Source organism: Hippopotamus amphibius, chromosome 7, assembly GCF_030028045.1.
Source record: "Hippopotamus amphibius kiboko isolate mHipAmp2 chromosome 7, mHipAmp2.hap2, whole genome shotgun sequence".
NCBI classification, from domain to species: Eukaryota; Metazoa; Chordata; class Mammalia; order Artiodactyla; family Hippopotamidae; genus Hippopotamus; species Hippopotamus amphibius.
Window position 1 is genome coordinate 86,410,997 of NC_080192.1, and position 17,747 is coordinate 86,428,743.

General features: G+C 40.8%; 1 protein-coding gene across 5 annotated transcripts in view; it reads right to left on the reverse strand.

Moving 5' to 3' along the window:
- Positions 1-13,683, reverse strand: part of DGUOK (deoxyguanosine kinase) — a 30,887-nt gene extending 17,204 nt beyond the window's left edge. For 3 of the 5 annotated variants that reach the window (XM_057742093.1, XM_057742092.1, XM_057742091.1), the window contains exons 1-2: positions 13,475-13,683; positions 4,327-4,439 (exon numbers count right to left, since the gene is read on the reverse strand). In XM_057742093.1, coding sequence (XP_057598076.1) covers positions 4,327-4,439; positions 13,475-13,616 — 255 coding nt within the window. In that variant the 5' untranslated portion in view covers positions 13,617-13,683. The remainder of the gene's footprint in view (positions 1-4,326; positions 4,440-13,474) is intronic. The other 2 variants (XM_057742095.1, XM_057742094.1) reach the window with 2 other exon arrangements.
- Positions 13,684-17,747: the final 4,064 nt, after the last annotated feature.

Consider the following 17,747-nt stretch of genomic DNA (forward strand, 5'->3'; position numbering starts at 1 on the left):
ACTACATATTCTTCTTAAAAATCCATGGCACACTTACCAAAATTGGTCACACATAGGCCATGAAGAAAACCTCAGTTTCCCCAATGAGAAACTGTATAAGCCACGTTGATCATAACAAAATAGAATTAGAATTAACAAAATAATAAACACACAAAATCTACTCAGAATATGTGAAACACTAAAAATAATTCTTAGGCAAAAAATAAATTAAAACTATAATTACAAACACTTTAGAAATTTCAGTTAAATTCTCATATGTCAAAATCTAGAAGAAAGAGCCAAAGTTTATCCCATGGAGAAAATTTCCCATTGCAAATGATTTTATTATTAAGGCAGAAAAAAGGGAAAAATACACAAATTAGTCATTCACACTAAAGAGCTGTAAAAATGCAAAGAAATTCTGAGAAATAAATTTAAAAGCAAAAATTAATGAATTAGAATGCAAGCCCCAATAGAATTAAAATCCATTAATTGGGTCTTTTAAAAAAGGACTAATAAATAGACAATCATCTATCAAATCTATCCCTCCCAAAATATTCACACAGATAAGCAACATCAGACAAAAGACACAATAACTTTCGATACAGAAGAACTTAAACTATAAAAGAATACATGTACTAATTTTACATTATTAAATTTGATAATCTCAAAAAAAGGGCAACTTTCTAGAAAACGAAATTATCAAAACTAACTAAAAACCTTGAATAATAACTGAGGAAGAGACAACTGTCCAGACTATTTTCCCCAAACAGCAATGAATCCATATAATTTTAAAACTGATTTCTATCATACCTTCAAGGAATACGTAATTTCTATACTAAAGATGATACAAAGCTCCCAATTCATTTTCATAACCCTGATGGTAAAACCTGTCAAAAACTGTACACACAAATAGTAATACCAATTAAATTTATAAATACGCATGCAAAATTCCAAACAACATATTAGCAAATTAGTGCAACAGTACACCATGACCGAAAGGGTTCATTCTAGGAATGTGAGAATGACATCATTATCAAATCTATGACTAATACTAAGAGATTAAAAAAGAAAAGAAAAATCTCATGATTATCTCCCTAGATGCTAAAAATGGCTTTTGATGAAAACTTAACATCTGATACTAATAAAAACAGTTAACATCCTAGTAATAGAAGGGTACCTCCTCCACATGGTCTCCTGAAATGAATGACAAGCACAGAACTTAACAATGATACATTAGAGGTAGTTTCACTAAAGGCAGAAAAAAGAGTGACTATCTTCACTGCTATTATTTAATATTGTTCTGGAACTTCTACCCAACAAAAGAAAACAGAAATGAGGTTTGGATATTGGAAAATTCTTACAAATGATTAGTATTTAGAGAAAACTATTAATTTCTAAAACCTCAAGCAAATAAAGCAAAAAAAAATTAATATGAGAATTAAGTCACGCAAGACATATACAACAATCAACTGCTTTTCTTTAAAAGAGCAATAACCACTTTGAAAAAGATGATGGGAAAACAGATCCCAGTCACAATAACAACAAAATATATAACCACTCAGGAATAAACTAAACAAGACTATTACTGGGAGTGCAGATAACAACTCAGAGAAAATTAGACTCCTGTAACTTTTAAAGTCACATAAAGAGTAAAACTTTAAAAGCAAGGGAAAGAAAAACAAGTGCATGTTTTTATAATCTTGGGCTGTAAGAGGTCTTTTTAAACTTTCACATCAAAGGCGTAACTACGAAGAAAACGATAGATTTGACCACAAAAAAACTTAAAAGTATTATATTGCAAAATATATCATATAGAAAACGAAAGGAAAAATGACAAACTGGGGAAAGTATCGACAATATATGACTAAGAGTTAAGATATTTAACATATACAATGAGTTCTTACGAAGCCATTACAAAAACCTGAAGAGTTCAATAGAGGGGAAAAAAAAAAAAAGCAAGGGGTTGAATAAGCAATTCACTAAAGAATACTAATAAATGGCCAATAAACATTAAAAAGTTGTTCAATTCACTGGTAATTAAAGAAATGTAAAATAAAATAACACGTCATTCATTTTCTTTCTCTCAAATCAGAAAGGATGAAAAAAAACCAAAACCCAGTGTTGCTGAAAATATGCGAAAAATAGAACAACGTTTCTGAAGAAAAACTTTACAAAATACAACAAAAGTCTCAACGAAAATGTTATTTTTGGACATCAAAATTCCAGTTCTAGATTAAACTCAAAATTTAGCTATTAAAAAGAAAAAAGATATAGCTACAGAAATATTCACCACTGTGACATTGTTTAAAACAGGGAGAAATTAGAAGGCTTAATATTCAAAATAAAAGACTGGATAACTAAATGACAGTATACCACATTATGCAGTATACAGCAACCATTAAAATGACATTGCTGTAAAAGGAAGAAGACCTCATATGTCAAGTGACATGCAAGTGACAATCACAATTTTTGTTTTTAAAGAGGAAATGTATATATGTTCTATACATTTATATGTGTATGTAAACATATGCATTTTCTCATTTGTAGAAAGAAATCTAAAAGGACAAAAATGTTAACTGTTTTATCACTGGATAATGGGATTATGGGAGTATCAGTTATCTAAGTTGTGCCAAAATTTAGTGGCTTAAACAAAAAATATTCATAAATACATTTCTGTGGAAAAGGAATTTGGGACACAGCTTAGCTGGGTGGTTCTGCCTCAGGGTTTTCCAGAAGATTTCAGTCAGTATATTGGCTAAGGCTACAGTCATCGGAAGACCTGACTGGGGACTGAAGGATCTGCTTCCAAGAAGACTCACTCATATGGCTGTTGGCAGGAGGACTCAGTTCCTTGCTGCGTGGGCCTCTTCACAGACATGGCAGCTGGCATCCCCAGAGCCAAAAGTGATCAAGACAGAACAAGATGGAAGATACAACGTCTTTTACGACCTACTGTAGAAAGTCACACACTGTTAATCCTGCTACACTTATTCATTAGATGCAAGTCACTAAGTCCAGGTCACACTTAAGGGGAGAATTAAGGTCCACTTCTTGAAGGAAAGTATCAAACAATTGGTGGATATATTTTTAAATCCCCAAAACAGGTGACCTGTGGGATACTCGGAAAAAAATAATTTATTTTCTAAATGGGAAAGTTAATTTCACAAATATGCACACACACCCCCCCCCCAATACGGAGACAGTTTAAAAGAGAAATATCCTCAATAACTATTTTATGTGTCTGCCAAAAAAGGTAACACAATCCTAAATTGGAATAACAGAAAAATGGCACCCAGAACAAGTTCTATGATATTCTGTACCATTTAGACTACATCCAGAATGTCCTGTTCAGCTCTGAGTACCACTTACTAAAACCTAGGTGGAAAACTAACAAACCAGAGCGCATCTCCTAGACAAAGTTACTTCCGCATGAGAAGCAGTCTGGAGGAATATGGTATTTGGTTTCAAAGAGAGAAGACTTGAGGGGGAGAAAAAGCCGGCAAATCATTGCCTTAGAAATATATGAAGGGTTGCCATGTGGAAAAGTTCAAAGACTTAAGAGGCAGAATTTGAACCAATGAGTTAGTCACAGGTATGCAAAGTGGCTCATACAAGAACTTTCTAACAATAGGTTATTAAAAAACAAAAACGAGGCACTCAGTAATTGTTCCTGGAACTGCAGGAATCTGTGGAGACTGAGGCATGGTACTGCCACTCCCTCAGCTCCCTCTAAGGTTCACGTCCAAAATGGTTCTTCCCTACTCACACTGATGTGGCTGGTGTTGAAACCAACCCTATGGCCTCTTCCAAAGCAACATCCCAGACACTAGGGTTTAAGCCACGAGGCATACTTGAAATGTACAGTGCTTGGGATAGTACAGTGCCTGGCACACAGTATGCACTTTATAAACACTAGCTATTATTTCTGCATTGACTCAAAATGTGACAAGATGCTAAGGTCCCTTTCAATTTCTAAGCATTCATGAATAAGTTAAAACCACTATAATTAACTACTAATCCTGATGGTCAGTTTCAGTAACATACTTAAAGGTAGGAATGACAATTTATCTTCAAAGCCAAGATGGCTGGACATATTTTGGGAAACCACAAAAAACAGAGATAGTCACTTATATAGACATGTAAAAACCACAAAAATCAAAGTAAACATATTTTAAAAAGTCATATCCTCTCTGGTGTACATGGTCTGCTGTCCGGAATGAAGTTATTAACATTTTTAAAAGGAGACTCAAACTGGACTACTTCACCTACTCAGAGCAAATTAGATTATTACAATTAGTTTATTCACCCATGCCTGCCAACTACCCACTACAACTGAAAACTTACTTTTTGGGTGCCAGCAGCCTGGACATTCTGCCATGTTGCTACAGGTTCTGTAGCTACGTGCCACTCTGGGTAAGTTTTCGTGAGTAACTTCACAAAGGTGGATTTTCCCACAGCTGCAATGCAAACAGCATGTATTGGGATGCTTCCCAAATCAGGATTGCAGGAGAAGGCTGCTACTAAACTCTGCCACGAATGCCCAACTCAAGGGAACAAGTACCAGTTTTTCCAATTTCAAAACTCAGCAGCCATATCACTGTCAGACTAACCAGAGTCACCATAATGAATGCAGGCAACAGGAAGGAAAAATATCCCTAAGATTTGATTTGTAATTTTAATGTCCCAACCTCCCAGAGGAACAGAGTATTTAATAACAGTTAAAAATGGAATAGACTCTCAAAAGCAGATGAAATCAGCTACATGTGTTGTAAAGCTTGAATCACAGTCCTATTTATTCTGTGACACTGAAAAATTACAAGTGTTTCAAGATAGAAAATGAAGACAATGACCCTCATTCATTCAACAAATCTAACCAATATTCAGGGAGTGTTATTATGTGCTCAGAACTGTCCGGCACTGGAGGTACAATGGTAAACAAAACACAGGACGGATTTTGCCCTCACAGAGCTTGTATGAGAGAGAGATAGATACCAAATAAACACATGAGTAACTAATAACAAATTGTGTTAAGAGCAGGATGGGGACTTCCTTGGTGGTCCAGTGGTAAAGAATTCATCTTCCAGTGCAGGTGATGTGAGTTCGATCCCTGGTCAGGGAACTAAGATTCCACATGCCACGGGGCAACTAAGCCCGTGTGCCACACCTAAGATCTCACGCACCTCAACTAGAGAGCCTGTGTGCCTCAAACTACAGAGCCCATGCACTCTGAGCGCCACAACTAGAGAGAGAGAACACACACGCCACAACTAGAGGAGCCAGCACCGCAATTTAAGACCCTGCATGCATCAATGAAGATCCGCGTGCTGCAACCAAGACCCGAAGCAGCCAAAAATAAACAAATAAAACATAAATAAAGATGGGGTTCCTCCAGGACAAGAACCAAAGCTCAGACTGATGACCTAGGTAAATGAATAAAACATACATTTATTAATTTCAGTTCCCTACGAAACCCAAAACTGTTAAAAACCAAAACACGAACCATAATAATGCACTTAGAGCTCAATCTCCCCTATCAGAGATGATCTTTCTCAAGTGAGTTCTACCCTTAGGAGGAACCCAAATGGAACCAAGAGAAGGAAAGGGGAGGCAACCTTCCAGTCAATTCTATCAGCCACTCGTGATTACTGATCGGGAATAGAGATGTCTCATCAGAAGAACCCACACATCCAATATGTGACATTTATTACACACCACTCCAGCTCCTAAAGAACAAACACATAAATCTGTGCATTTTGTACAGTCATGCTCATCTCTCAGTCCCACCTCCACCCAGCTCCTGTGTGCCTTTGTACATGTGCTCAGCCTCTGCTCTTCCCACACTTCAGTGAATAAATGCCTTCCCCTGCTCTGCTCAGCCTGCGTCTAAATCCCTTCTCCCACTAAGCCTAAGGCCCACCTCTTTCACAAAGTTCAGGACATCTCTAGCTCACACCAAATTCCTACCACGTTGGGCAGTTGAATCAAACAAGCGATATTCATAAACTGCCTCTGATACATTTAGCATTTAATTGTTTTGATTGCTTCATTGGGTCTCAATTTTGGTTTCCTAACAGGATCTGAATCTCTGAGGTTGGATCTGAGGAATCCACATGTTTAAAGTATGCTCCAAGTGATCGTGATGCAGACTTATATTTGAGATTGCTATCCAGAACAATCTGATCACAATCAACAGAGATGGTTTCAAAAAACTACAGGTTCCAAAACCATATCCCAGACTACTAAATAAAACCCTTTGGGCTTATGGAGTGCCCAACAGAGTTGCAGGAATTACAAATTGGCTGAATTCATTTATTATCAGATACCTGCCTGCCCTGAATAGTCCCTAGTTTAAAATATTTGGCACGAATAGTCAATATTTAGATCGCAGGTTGTTGATTAAGCCTAAAACCTGGTCTCTGGCTATGGGCTGAAAAACTATTTTAATTAATATGAAAAGATGAAGGTGATTGATTTGTTAGATGGGTGAGGTTGAATCGTTGTTAGAATTATTGAAATTTTTTTAAAAGTTTGAAAACAACTACCCAAGGAACAATTGCAGATGGAAAGGAAGGGCCCTGAGGGTTAGGGCATGCCAACTTCACCTCTGAGATCAGACACTATTAGTTCATCCAAGGGCAGTAAGTACTCTGAGAAACCAACTCATGCCATTTAAACATATAAAACCCAGAATGCCAATAAATGAGAAGTAATGGGAAATATACAGTTTCAATTACTGGAACAATCACACCAGGGCAACATCCCCACCTTGAACACCACTCCCCATTCCAAAGCTTTTGGAAAGCCAGTTTAGTAATGAGAAGCCAGAGTTTCAGCAAAGAAGGACAGTAAATGATAGCAGAAGGTCCTAGAAGCTTTGCCATCCATGATGCTGTAGGGCTCGGAGTGCCTGGGTAATTCACCATAGGGTGGTGGCATTTCTTAAACTGCATTCCAATGGAACTCAGCTGGACTAGGCACCACTCACAGATATGAAATACTTATTTTAAAAAGTAATTCAAAATTATGTATTTATATTAAAACTAGACACAACATAACTTTTCTTAAGGCTATGATACCTGACTGTAATAGTTTTTTTCTTCCTTTTAATAAGTTTTTGGGTTTCAAGACAAATGTTTTGAAGTATTCCCAGGGGTTTCAAAAGAAAGGTGTCTGGTTCTCCACTGCTACACTGGCCTCCTCCTAGTGACCAGAACATCTGTGTCTACTGAAGTCTCTCTTCTTCAGGCAACCCTGGGCCAACTGACAAATGCCTCCCTTTGTCTGGTCTCTATGCTGAGCACCAAGCCTCTTTTGATATCATTATCTCAGACTTATCACAATTAAGTTAGATCCCAACTTAACTGTTCTCTTTCAATATACTTTTTAATATGAAATTTGGGAGGTATCAGATATCATAAGCAGCATTAAACCTTCCTTTAGGGCCTTGGCTGCCACTGTACTTTATTACGTGTGCCATGGCTCAGGAAGGGTAGGAGGTACTTTGTTAGAGTACATTACATCAACATGTTGACTTTTATTAGCACCAGGATTGTCATTCCACAGGCTGGACCAAAGAGTTCTGTTGTTAACACTCATATTTTCCTAAATCGTGGGGTTTTTTCCTCCCACAAATTTTTCTATAAACTACAATGCCTGTTATAGCTACATTATACTAAAACCTAGTAGTAAGATAATAGTATCTGATGTATCACTCAAAATGATATATTACTTTAAATTTAATATAGCTGCAGTTCATGGGAGCCTCTTAAATATACATCATCTTCAGGCATTTTCTTCTGAAAAAGATGTATAACCCTTTGCCAAAAAGCAAACAAAAGCGGTAAATATAAAACTACCTATCTTTAAACAAAAAAATACCTCTCCCAGAGAAAATTTAAAGCCTTTATTTCAGGAACTACATTTGATGCTGCATTCATTCATTCAACCAACAGATGTTTACAGAGTAGCCACTAATGGTGGGTACTATAACTAAAATGAAGTAAGCTGAGATGCTGCCCTCAAGGAACTTATACTGAGACTAAGCACCCAGGATCAGGTAGGCTCTGAGCCTGAAAGCATTCTGAGAAAAAACATCACTCAGCTGACTTAAAAGAAACTTGATATATTTCGACCCTGATTACTTTTATCTTCTTTTCATGAGAAAAAAAAAAAAATTGTTGTTTAAAAAAAAAAAAAGTTCCTCACAGCTTCCAGAGTACAAGTCAAACTTGTGCGTTTAGCACGAGACCCTCACTGATCTGGAAGGCCCTCCACAACTCTGCTCACCGGCTGATTCATCCTTTGACTGCTGCTTTCTCAGCGAGGTCTCCTTGAGCTCGCTTCACTTTACCCCCGGGCAGAGTCAGTTACTGTCTGCTCTGGTTTACAGAGGCGTCATGTTGTAATTATTTGTTGACGCATTAGTCTCTCCAGCTAGACTGGGGGCTCACTTTTTGAAGACGGGGACGAACCTTATTTCCTTTGCATCCTGAGTATCCGGCCAGGTGCTAAGAATGGAGATGGATGGAGGGAATGAGGTGAACCACAGAAACAGAGAATCCACCTTATTCCAAACATTGTATTTCGGAGACCATGTTTGGAATAAATAGGTCTCTTTTCCCTAAGATTCTTGCCCAAATGTTTATACTTAATGAAAGTAAAAGATGACATTAGTGATGTTAAATTACTAATTTTGAATGTTGGAGGATATGTTATTAGGGAAGCTTTACGTATAAGTCTCTAGATGGCAAAAGTGAGGTTTCTTCTCTGTTGGGTCTTTGAAAATCAAAATGAAAAAAAAAAACAAATAAAACAAAGTGAGACTAGTCTGAGATGACTCACTGACAATATTTCCTACGGCAATCCTTTCTTCAGTTTAGGTTTGTAATCATAACTGGCTTTGGAAGGCGATGATACACTTTAGTAATGAATAAACTTAAAAGATAGGCTAGGTATTTTATTTTTTAAATTTTAAGGGATTCTAGGTTCCAAGCTTTTGACTCTTAGTCACATGTAGCATATGGCTCATAACACGTGCTAGATGCCATTACTTGCAACTTCACTGATCTATTTTCCTTACATGCTACTATCTGTACCCACAGGATCAGATTAACAAGATTTAGAGCAGCAGGACTACAAGAAAAGCCTCTCTAAACATATCTAACTTCAGCTGGGACAGGGGTTTACCTTCCCCTGTTTAGGTTTCCTGAATGGATACTCTGATTTTGGGGGGATGTCACCTGTGGTTAGAGAACAAGCTAACTATTTGATTTGAATGTAAAAGCAGTTTACTGTATTTCCTCTGTGGATACCAATGACTAACTTCCACATGGATATCACAGTACAGGATTCAAGCATCTGCTAAACACTGAATGAGTACAATGGGCCAGGCGTGGGTTAGGTGCTGGTGACACAAAGATGAACAAGACACTACGTGGCTAACTCAGGGAAGGTACTGAAGGTGCAGACAGTCTCAAAAGAACTCAAGTGCTGCAGCAGTTCTAGGTACAAAATGTTATGTAAGCACACATAGGAGGCAGTGCCCAATTCTGCCTGGGGAGAGTCATCACAGTGTGTGGGGTGATGGAGAATAACATAATAGGAGATGAAACTAGAAAGAGCCAGATTAAGCTTCCCCAGTCCACTTCCCATTAGTCACACTTTCCTTGGGCAACTGCATTCACTTCCAAGGCTTCAACAACTACCCCTACAAGTCAACAACTTCCATAGCTGAGACGTCAGCTCCAATTTGTCTCTTCACTTCAGGCACTTACTCTCATTTACCTCAAAACATCTCTCTCTGTCTCTCTCAGAGGCACCTCCTCCAAACATAACTCTTACCTCCCAGACTTCCTCTTCCTTTATTCCCAGCCTCAGTTTTCAGAGACAGTGTCCAAACTAAACCTCCTTATCCCTCACCTCCAAGTGGCCACCAAGTCCTGTCAATCCGACTTCCAAAATCTTTCTCAAACTATCACGCCTTCTCTGTCCCGCCATTCTCTCTGTTCAGGCCTGCATCTCTCCTCCCTCCAACGACTACAACAGTCATAAAACCTAGTCTGTCTACTCCAAACTCTGTTCCTGTTCATTCATTCATCACACTGGATGCAAGGTACAATGGGTACTGCAGCAAACAAGACATACAAAGTGTCTGCTTTGTGAAGCTTTCTTTTCATTCATTCATTCTAACCAATTTCCTTTTAAAAATTAATACTGGCTTTATGTCCTCAGTGGCCTCCCACAGCCTACACAAGAAACTCCTAGGTGTTCAACATCTGGCAAATCCTACCCTTCCAAACTTTCATGTTCTATCCTCTCACAGGCCCTTTAAACTCCAGGCACAAGCCTGATATTAAAACTGCATGTTTCTTCAGGCTCTGCGTTGGCAAGTGTTACTTCCTGTGCCTGGAACACCCTTCTGAGTTTCCACGTCCAAATACAGCACTCATCACACTGCATAGAAATTATGTTTAGAAGTTTGCTCCTCCCACTTAGTTGTGAGTTCCTCAAAGGGGAGGAGCTGTACCACATCAGAGTCTACCTCCCATGGTAGGCGCTCAGCAAACCTCGGCTAGATGAGAAAGCAAGAAGGATGCATAGAAATCTGGAAAGGTTAGGAAGCAAAGGTCAGGAAAATTGGGAGAGGCAGCTCAAACCGCACCTGATGGTCTCCCCAAACCACTTATTTTGTGAAGTACTCTGTACCTCTCTGGGCTCTGAGGACAGAGCATCCTTTAGGGGCATGTGTCCCAAGGTACAGGACAGAACATCTTTAAATAACACCATGAGGCAGGCAGCCCTTCTCATTCCTTTTAATGTTTTTGATTTGGCTGGAGAAAAACACACAGCTGTGGTGACTGGTCTCACTTTAAATTCAAGACCACTAAGTCCAAATGGGTCCTTGACACCGTCCAGCATTCTCCTGCTCACTCACCAGACTAGTTCATGTTTTTCCTCTTTCCTCACATTCACTCTTAGCTGATCTTTCTTCCTGTTTCAGACACGAGAGAAAACAGACACAACCAGGAGACCTTCCCCAAGTTCCTACCACGCCTACTCAAGTCCGTAATCATTTGTGTTGCCACTCTCCCTGTTATTACGGATAAACTGTGCTCCTAGTTAAGCCAACCTCTCTCCACTTGGGCAAGAGAGTCCATTCCTTCTTGCTTACTAAAACCACTCTGGCAAGTCTATCCTCTCTCTTGTTTCACCACTTTTCCCTCTCTATCAGCTTATAAATATGATCTGATTCCTCTTACTTTTGTCAGGAAAAAAAAAAAATACCAACCCTCTCAAACCCTCTTCTCATTTCAGCTACCACCTCACATCTCCCCTTTCCAGGAAAAGTGTAAAACAGTTGTCTTAACGCACTGTCTCCAATTCCTCACCTCCCATTCTCCTTGAACTTATGCAATCAGACTTTCACCCCCGCACTCCTATAGATTGTTCAAGTTCACCAAAGAGCTCCATTACTTAAACATCATTACACAGTTGATCATTCCTTCCCTGAACACCTTCTTCGCTTGGCATCCAGTATATCATTCTTTAGGCTATCCTCTTATCTCAAGTGGTCATTCCTTCTGTCTCTTTTGCTGGTTCCTTTCCATCGCTTCAATCTCTGTAACATCCCAGGACATGGTCCTTTCCATCAACACCCAGGCTCCTGGCTTTAAATACCATCTACATGTATACCTCCAGTCCAGGGAGACTCCACTCTGGACTCACATATCCAATTGACTATTCGACAACCCTACTTAGAGATCTAGTAAGGCCTAAAACCAAAAACTTGAAATGACTCTCTGCCCCCAGGCTGTTCTTCCCACTCCTCTCCATCTAAGAAAACTGGAACCCCATCTTCCAAGTTGCTCAGGCCAAAATGATTAGTCCTCACTGACCCCTCTTTACCTTATACTCCACATCTTCCTGTTACCCAATTCAGTGTGCCCTACCTTAAACGAAACTAAAATCTAAGCACTTTTCACCACCTCCACTGTTACCATCCTGGTCCAACACACCATAACTCATCATGGCAACAACTTCCTGACACCTTCTATGTTCAACATATCAGCCAGAGTGATCTTTTTATAATCTAAGTCAAATCATGCCACTTGACTGCTCAAACCTTCCAACAGCTTCCCATCTCAATCAGAGTAAAAATCCATAATGGACTACACAATCTATACAATCTAGCCACCCCTAACCTCCTGACCTTACCTCCCCCCACCTTCCCCCTTGCTCCCTCCACTCCAGCCACGACTTTCCTCCTGTTCCCTGAACACACTTCCCACCTCAAGGTCTCTGCACTTGGTCTTCCCTCTACCTGGAAGATTCTTCTCCCCATCATCCACATGGTTTACTACCTCACCTTCAGGTTTTTGCTCAAATGTCACCTTCTCAGTGAGGCCTGTCTTGATCACTCAATTTAAAATTGCAACTTCCCTCAATCCTTCAACCCCGAATTTCTCCATCACACTCACTGCTATGTAACATACGGTTTACTATGCTTACTTTATGTTGTTTATTGTCTATCTCTCTCTACTAGAGTTCCCTGGGAGCACAGACTTTTTATTTGTTCTGTTCACTGCTGTATCCTCCGGGCCAAGAACAGTGCTGGAATATGGAAGTTGCTCAAAGGGCTATTTGCTGAATGCGTAAATTGAGATATTCTCAGTTTGCTGCTAGAATGCCTTCAATGCCTAACACCTTTTTAGGGCTCAGCACCTTAGCAGGTAAAAGCCTCAAGTAAGAATTTAGTAACATTACTAACATTTAGTAACACTGAAACATTTTGTTTTCATTTTATTTTTTGATCACTTTTATTTAAGGTACTGGACTTCTATTTACTCTTACAACAGTTATTTTTCATTTAATACACGTTTTTAAAGTGTAAAATGTGAGCTGCTTCTAAAAAAATGCTAAGAAATTACAGTGGGACCAGCAAAGAGACATGGCAAAAATAGTGAAAGTGATATTTGAAAGACTGGAATTTAGGATCTCTCTTACAGTAGGTACCCACTTAAATTTGAATTTTAGATATTTTTTTAAGTGTATGTTCCAAATATTACATAGGACACACTTACACTAAAACATTACTCATTATCTGAAATGCTATTTTAATTGCGCATCTTTTTTTTTCTCCCCTAAATCTGGCAACCTTATCTTAGGAGAACAAAGAAACTGCACCCTGCTCCTCGTCGCTTCCATTTTGCTCTACCAAAAACAAGCTAGCTCTTGTCCTATCTAAGGACTGCGTGGCTTTTATGCCTCAATAAACGTGTCCCTGTGGGAGAGTACTGAGGCCTTACGTCTAAAAAATCCAAAAGACAAAGGCCCACAGCGCAGCTTGAGAGGGGAAAGGTCTGGCAGCTCAGAACAAGCAGTCCGGCCGCACCAGACGGAGAGGGAGGGGGTTCCGGGCCCAGCTCCCTTCCCCAACCTCTCAGGCACCTACGCTGCGGAGGCCGAGGCTTGGCAGCTACTTTCCGGCCCTTACCAATGTTGCCTTCGATGGAGAGCCTTCGGGGCCCGCGCCCCGCGTGTAGACCCCTGGAGGGGGGCACACCCTCGAGTGGGCTCTGACTCATGGACTTGGAGGATGCTCGCAGGAGCCTTAGATAGAGCCTGCCGCTGGGCATCCCACCCACGATTCACGCTAGGATCACTTCCGCCGAGAGCACTTCCGCCCCCGGTACTGCTGTTCACGCGCTCTGGCGCGCCTTTGACGTCAGGCGGGAAGTGGGTGGGGTTGAGTTGGCTCGAAGGGAGGGACCAAAGGGACCGCTCTGTTCTCGCGATGTTTGTAGGAAAATGTTGCAAAAAGGAAGACTCCTAGTGTGGGGTACCGGAGAGTTTACTGATGATTGGAGTTGGTACAGCGGAATTCGCCCACGCGTTTCTGTTCACTGGGTAAACAACATTTAAAAAGAGGCATAAGTCAGCAGTTCCATCACCTTTGCATTTTCGTATCGCTTTAAATTTCATAACTAAAGACAAATAAAAATAATTGTAGTTTTAAACGAGGGTTTTCCCCAAGTGTTTGTTGTCTGGCTTTTATTCTAACATGGGAAGAAATTGGACCGTTTTAAGTAGGAAGATGATGCAATCTGATGATTTACACAAATTAACTTTTCCCCATTCCCTGTAACTTGCACTACAATGCTGGCACCTTAGTGAATAAATTAACAAATTAGTTTCTTGTTTACACTCCACCTCTTATTTTGCCTTTTGAATAAAGTTCACTCAATCGATTTGCATAGTAGCCATAAATGCCATAAAGATAAAGAGGGTGGAGGCTCAGGGACTATGTGTGGAACTCGTTTAAACCAGATAGATTGGGTTCTGTGGGGGTGAGCCATGGCGGGGGTGACGAGGGGGGCGGGGTGGCTGGTGGAGATGCGGAATGGGGTCTGTAAAGGCTTGAGAACAGCCAGGGTAGAGAGAGGTTTGCTGGTGTGTAAAACTGGAGTCCAGCTGTTGGTGGAGAATTGTGTTCTGCAGAGGGACAGGGACAATTCTGAGCTGCTGCCAGACTGGCTTTTTCCTGCCACACCCCAGGATCATAACGACTTCAGAACTGAGGATTTATGAAATGCTGTCAGAGGTGCGTCTACCTTCCCCGCTTGACTTCCATGGGCGTCAAACCAGGAATCAACAGGCAAACCGGCATTCAGCAGTCAGCAGTCCTAGGCCAGAGGTTTTAGGAAACCAATCTGATAACAAGAAGGGTTGGTGAAGGGCCAGCAACTGGGACTACTGTAGGAAAAAATGGGACAAGAGAGGATGGTCCTGTCCCAGGTCTCGGGTTAGTCCCTGGGACGGCTGCCAAGTGAGGGTCCTTGGCTAGTTGCAGGAAAGAATTCAAGACTGAGCCATAGTAAAGTGAAAGCATGTTTATTTAGGGCGATACAGAGTCCATAGAGTGTGGGGCATCTCAGAAGGCAAGAGCACCAGAGGCGTGGGTGTGGTTAGTTTTTAAGGTCTGGGTAATTTCATAAGCTAAGGAGTGGAAGGAATATTCTAACATCTTGGAGAAGGGGTGGGGATTTCCAGGAATTGGGGCACCACCTCTTTTTGGCCTTTTATGGTCGGCCTGGGGAATGCCCTGGTTCCTGTGGGTGTCCTTTCGCACACTAATGCATTACAATGAGCATATAATGAGGCTCAAGGTCTATTGGAAGTCAACTGTTCCACCATCTTGGGCCTAGTATGTTCTAATAGGTTTCTGTGGTATCTTGTTGTTAATGGTTGTGCCCTGCCCCCTTCCTTCCTGTCTCAGGACAACTCTTTGCAAAGCAGGCACAGGACCTTTCTCCTATATTGTTGTTTACATGGGATGGCTGAAGTGACATTTGTATGTTATGCTAAGCACAATCTATTAAAAAATAGATTGTAAATGTATTTAGGATGACCTGGGCGCAGTGCTAAAGGATATTGGAGCATCTAAAGTCTGTCCCATCCCCCACTACCTCCCCCACAGCCACCTTGCTGTAGAAATACTACTTACATTTTCTTTATCTTTGTAAACTCTGACTTGGGAAAATGTTCATCCAAAAAAGTTTGAGACACTCTCTGCGCCCTTATGGTCTTGCTTGCCTTCATTGCCCTCAGGGTCGCTGTGAAGGTTAAACATGGAAGTTGTTGGCAGGTTTAGGTGCAGACAGGCAACTAAGCTGTTCCTAAAAGTTAGAGCTCTTAAAAGTCATTTAAAAAAACTTTATAGTGAAGTACAATATGTAGTGAAGAAATGAGTATGTATTGTAAGTGTACAGTTTAATGAAATTTTCACAAACGGGGCACACCCTGTTACCCGGATTTGGATCAAGAACTAGAGCACTATCAGCATCCCCAGAAGCCATTTCCCCTGCAAGTTACTACCCCCAAAGGTAACCAATAGCCTGACTCCTAACAGCAGACATTAGTTCTGCCTGTTCTTTAGGTAAATAAAATCATGTAGTTGTTCCACATTCTTGCCAATAACTGGTATTGTCAGCTTTTTTCCATTTATTCATTCTGCTGTAGAATGGTGTCTTGTACTTTTAATCTGCATTTTCCTGGTGATTAATGAAATGGAACATTTTTTCATGTGTTTATTGGCCATTTCAGTAACCTCTATTGTGAAGGACCTGTTCAACTCCTGTGCCCATTTTTCTGTTGGCTATTTGTCTTTTAGCTTTTACTTACTCTTATTGTTCTTTGTATATGCTGGATATGAGTCCGTTGTGGATATTTTCTCTCACTCTGTTCCTTGCTTCTAAAAGCTTTTATATTTGGGGGATGTATAGTGTAAAGTAAGAAACTAAAATGTCTTTTGCCTGTTAGTTATCCCACTATTATTGACAATCCTTCTATTCCTCCGTATTTCTTTATGCTTGTTTTACTGTTTACTATGCATAAAAATTCAATATCTTTCTTTTTTTTATTTATTCTTTTAGTGGCATAATAGATCTAAATACCTTTTATTTTTTTATTTTTAATTAATTAATTTATTGGCTGCATTAGGTTTTTGTTGCTGCACGCAGGCTTTCTCTAGTTGCCGTGAGTGGGGGCTACTCTTTGTTGCGGTGCTGGGGCTTCTCAGTGCGATGGTTTCTCTTGTTGCAGAGCACAGGCTCTAGGCACGTGGGCTTCAGTAATTGTGGCACATGGGCTCAATAGTTGTGGCTCGCGGGCTGTAGAGCATAGGCTCAGTAGTTGTGGCGCACTGGCTTAGTGGCTCCTCAGCATGTGGGATCTTCCCGGACCAGGGCTCGAAGCCGCGTCCCCTGCATTGGCAGGCGGATTCTTAACCACTGTGCCACCAGGGAAGCCCTCAATAGCTTTATTGATCCTAATTCCAAATTTCCAGGAGCAAGACTCTGATTGGCCCAGCTGTGGCCAAAAGGTAAGGTGTCAAGGAACAAATGCGAGTGTTGGAGCCCCACCCCAATGTGCATGAGGAAGGAGGGCGATTACAGGGATTGTCGGGAGCAACTGAGAAAAAAGGGTGGTGATCAGTTCTTCTTGGAAGTGGTAAACCGGGTGTTTTCATCCTGCCTCAGGTTTTGGCCAGAAAGCAGTGACATGTTGGTGAGCAGAATTATGTCCCACTTGCCGGGGGAATAAGGTCACTTCCTGCCCCTGAGGCATTGTCAGATATTTGCTGGAGTTTATGAGTAAGAGTTGATGTTGCCCCATGGGGACTCTAGTCATTCAGCATTCATTCCTTCATCCAATATTTGCTGAGCATCTGCTATGTGCTAGGCACTCTGCTTAGTCCTTAGAGAGAGTCCTGAAGGAGTTACTACTTTCAAATGTTTGTAAATGCTGTTGCGATGAGTTAACTGACCCGTATTACCAAAATGCCATCCAGCCGTTAAAAACGGGGAGGTAAACATACACAAACATGACCCTGACTTTCTGCTGCAGCTTGGTGTCTGGTCAGTTATATTCTCATCTGCATCAAAGATATTCTAATGTACTGGACCGTCCTAACTTGGTGTGGTTAAGCTGGGAAGTACGTTTTCAGAATCGCCTTCCTGACCGGGCTCTGAGTTCCAGTTGGTCAAAAGAGGACCTGGTGTGAGATTTGGAAAGTAGAATGGGAGCCTGAGCTGCTCTGAGGAGATCTCTGTTATCAGATACAGTGACAGACAGATGTGTGCACAGATAGATCCCAGCTCTTCCTCAAGGCCTAGGGACTCCTCTCTGATTATCCCACAATTCCCTTCAGACCTTCACTTCCCCAGCTTGTCCCACTTTTGGGCAATGTCATTCCTATAATAACACCC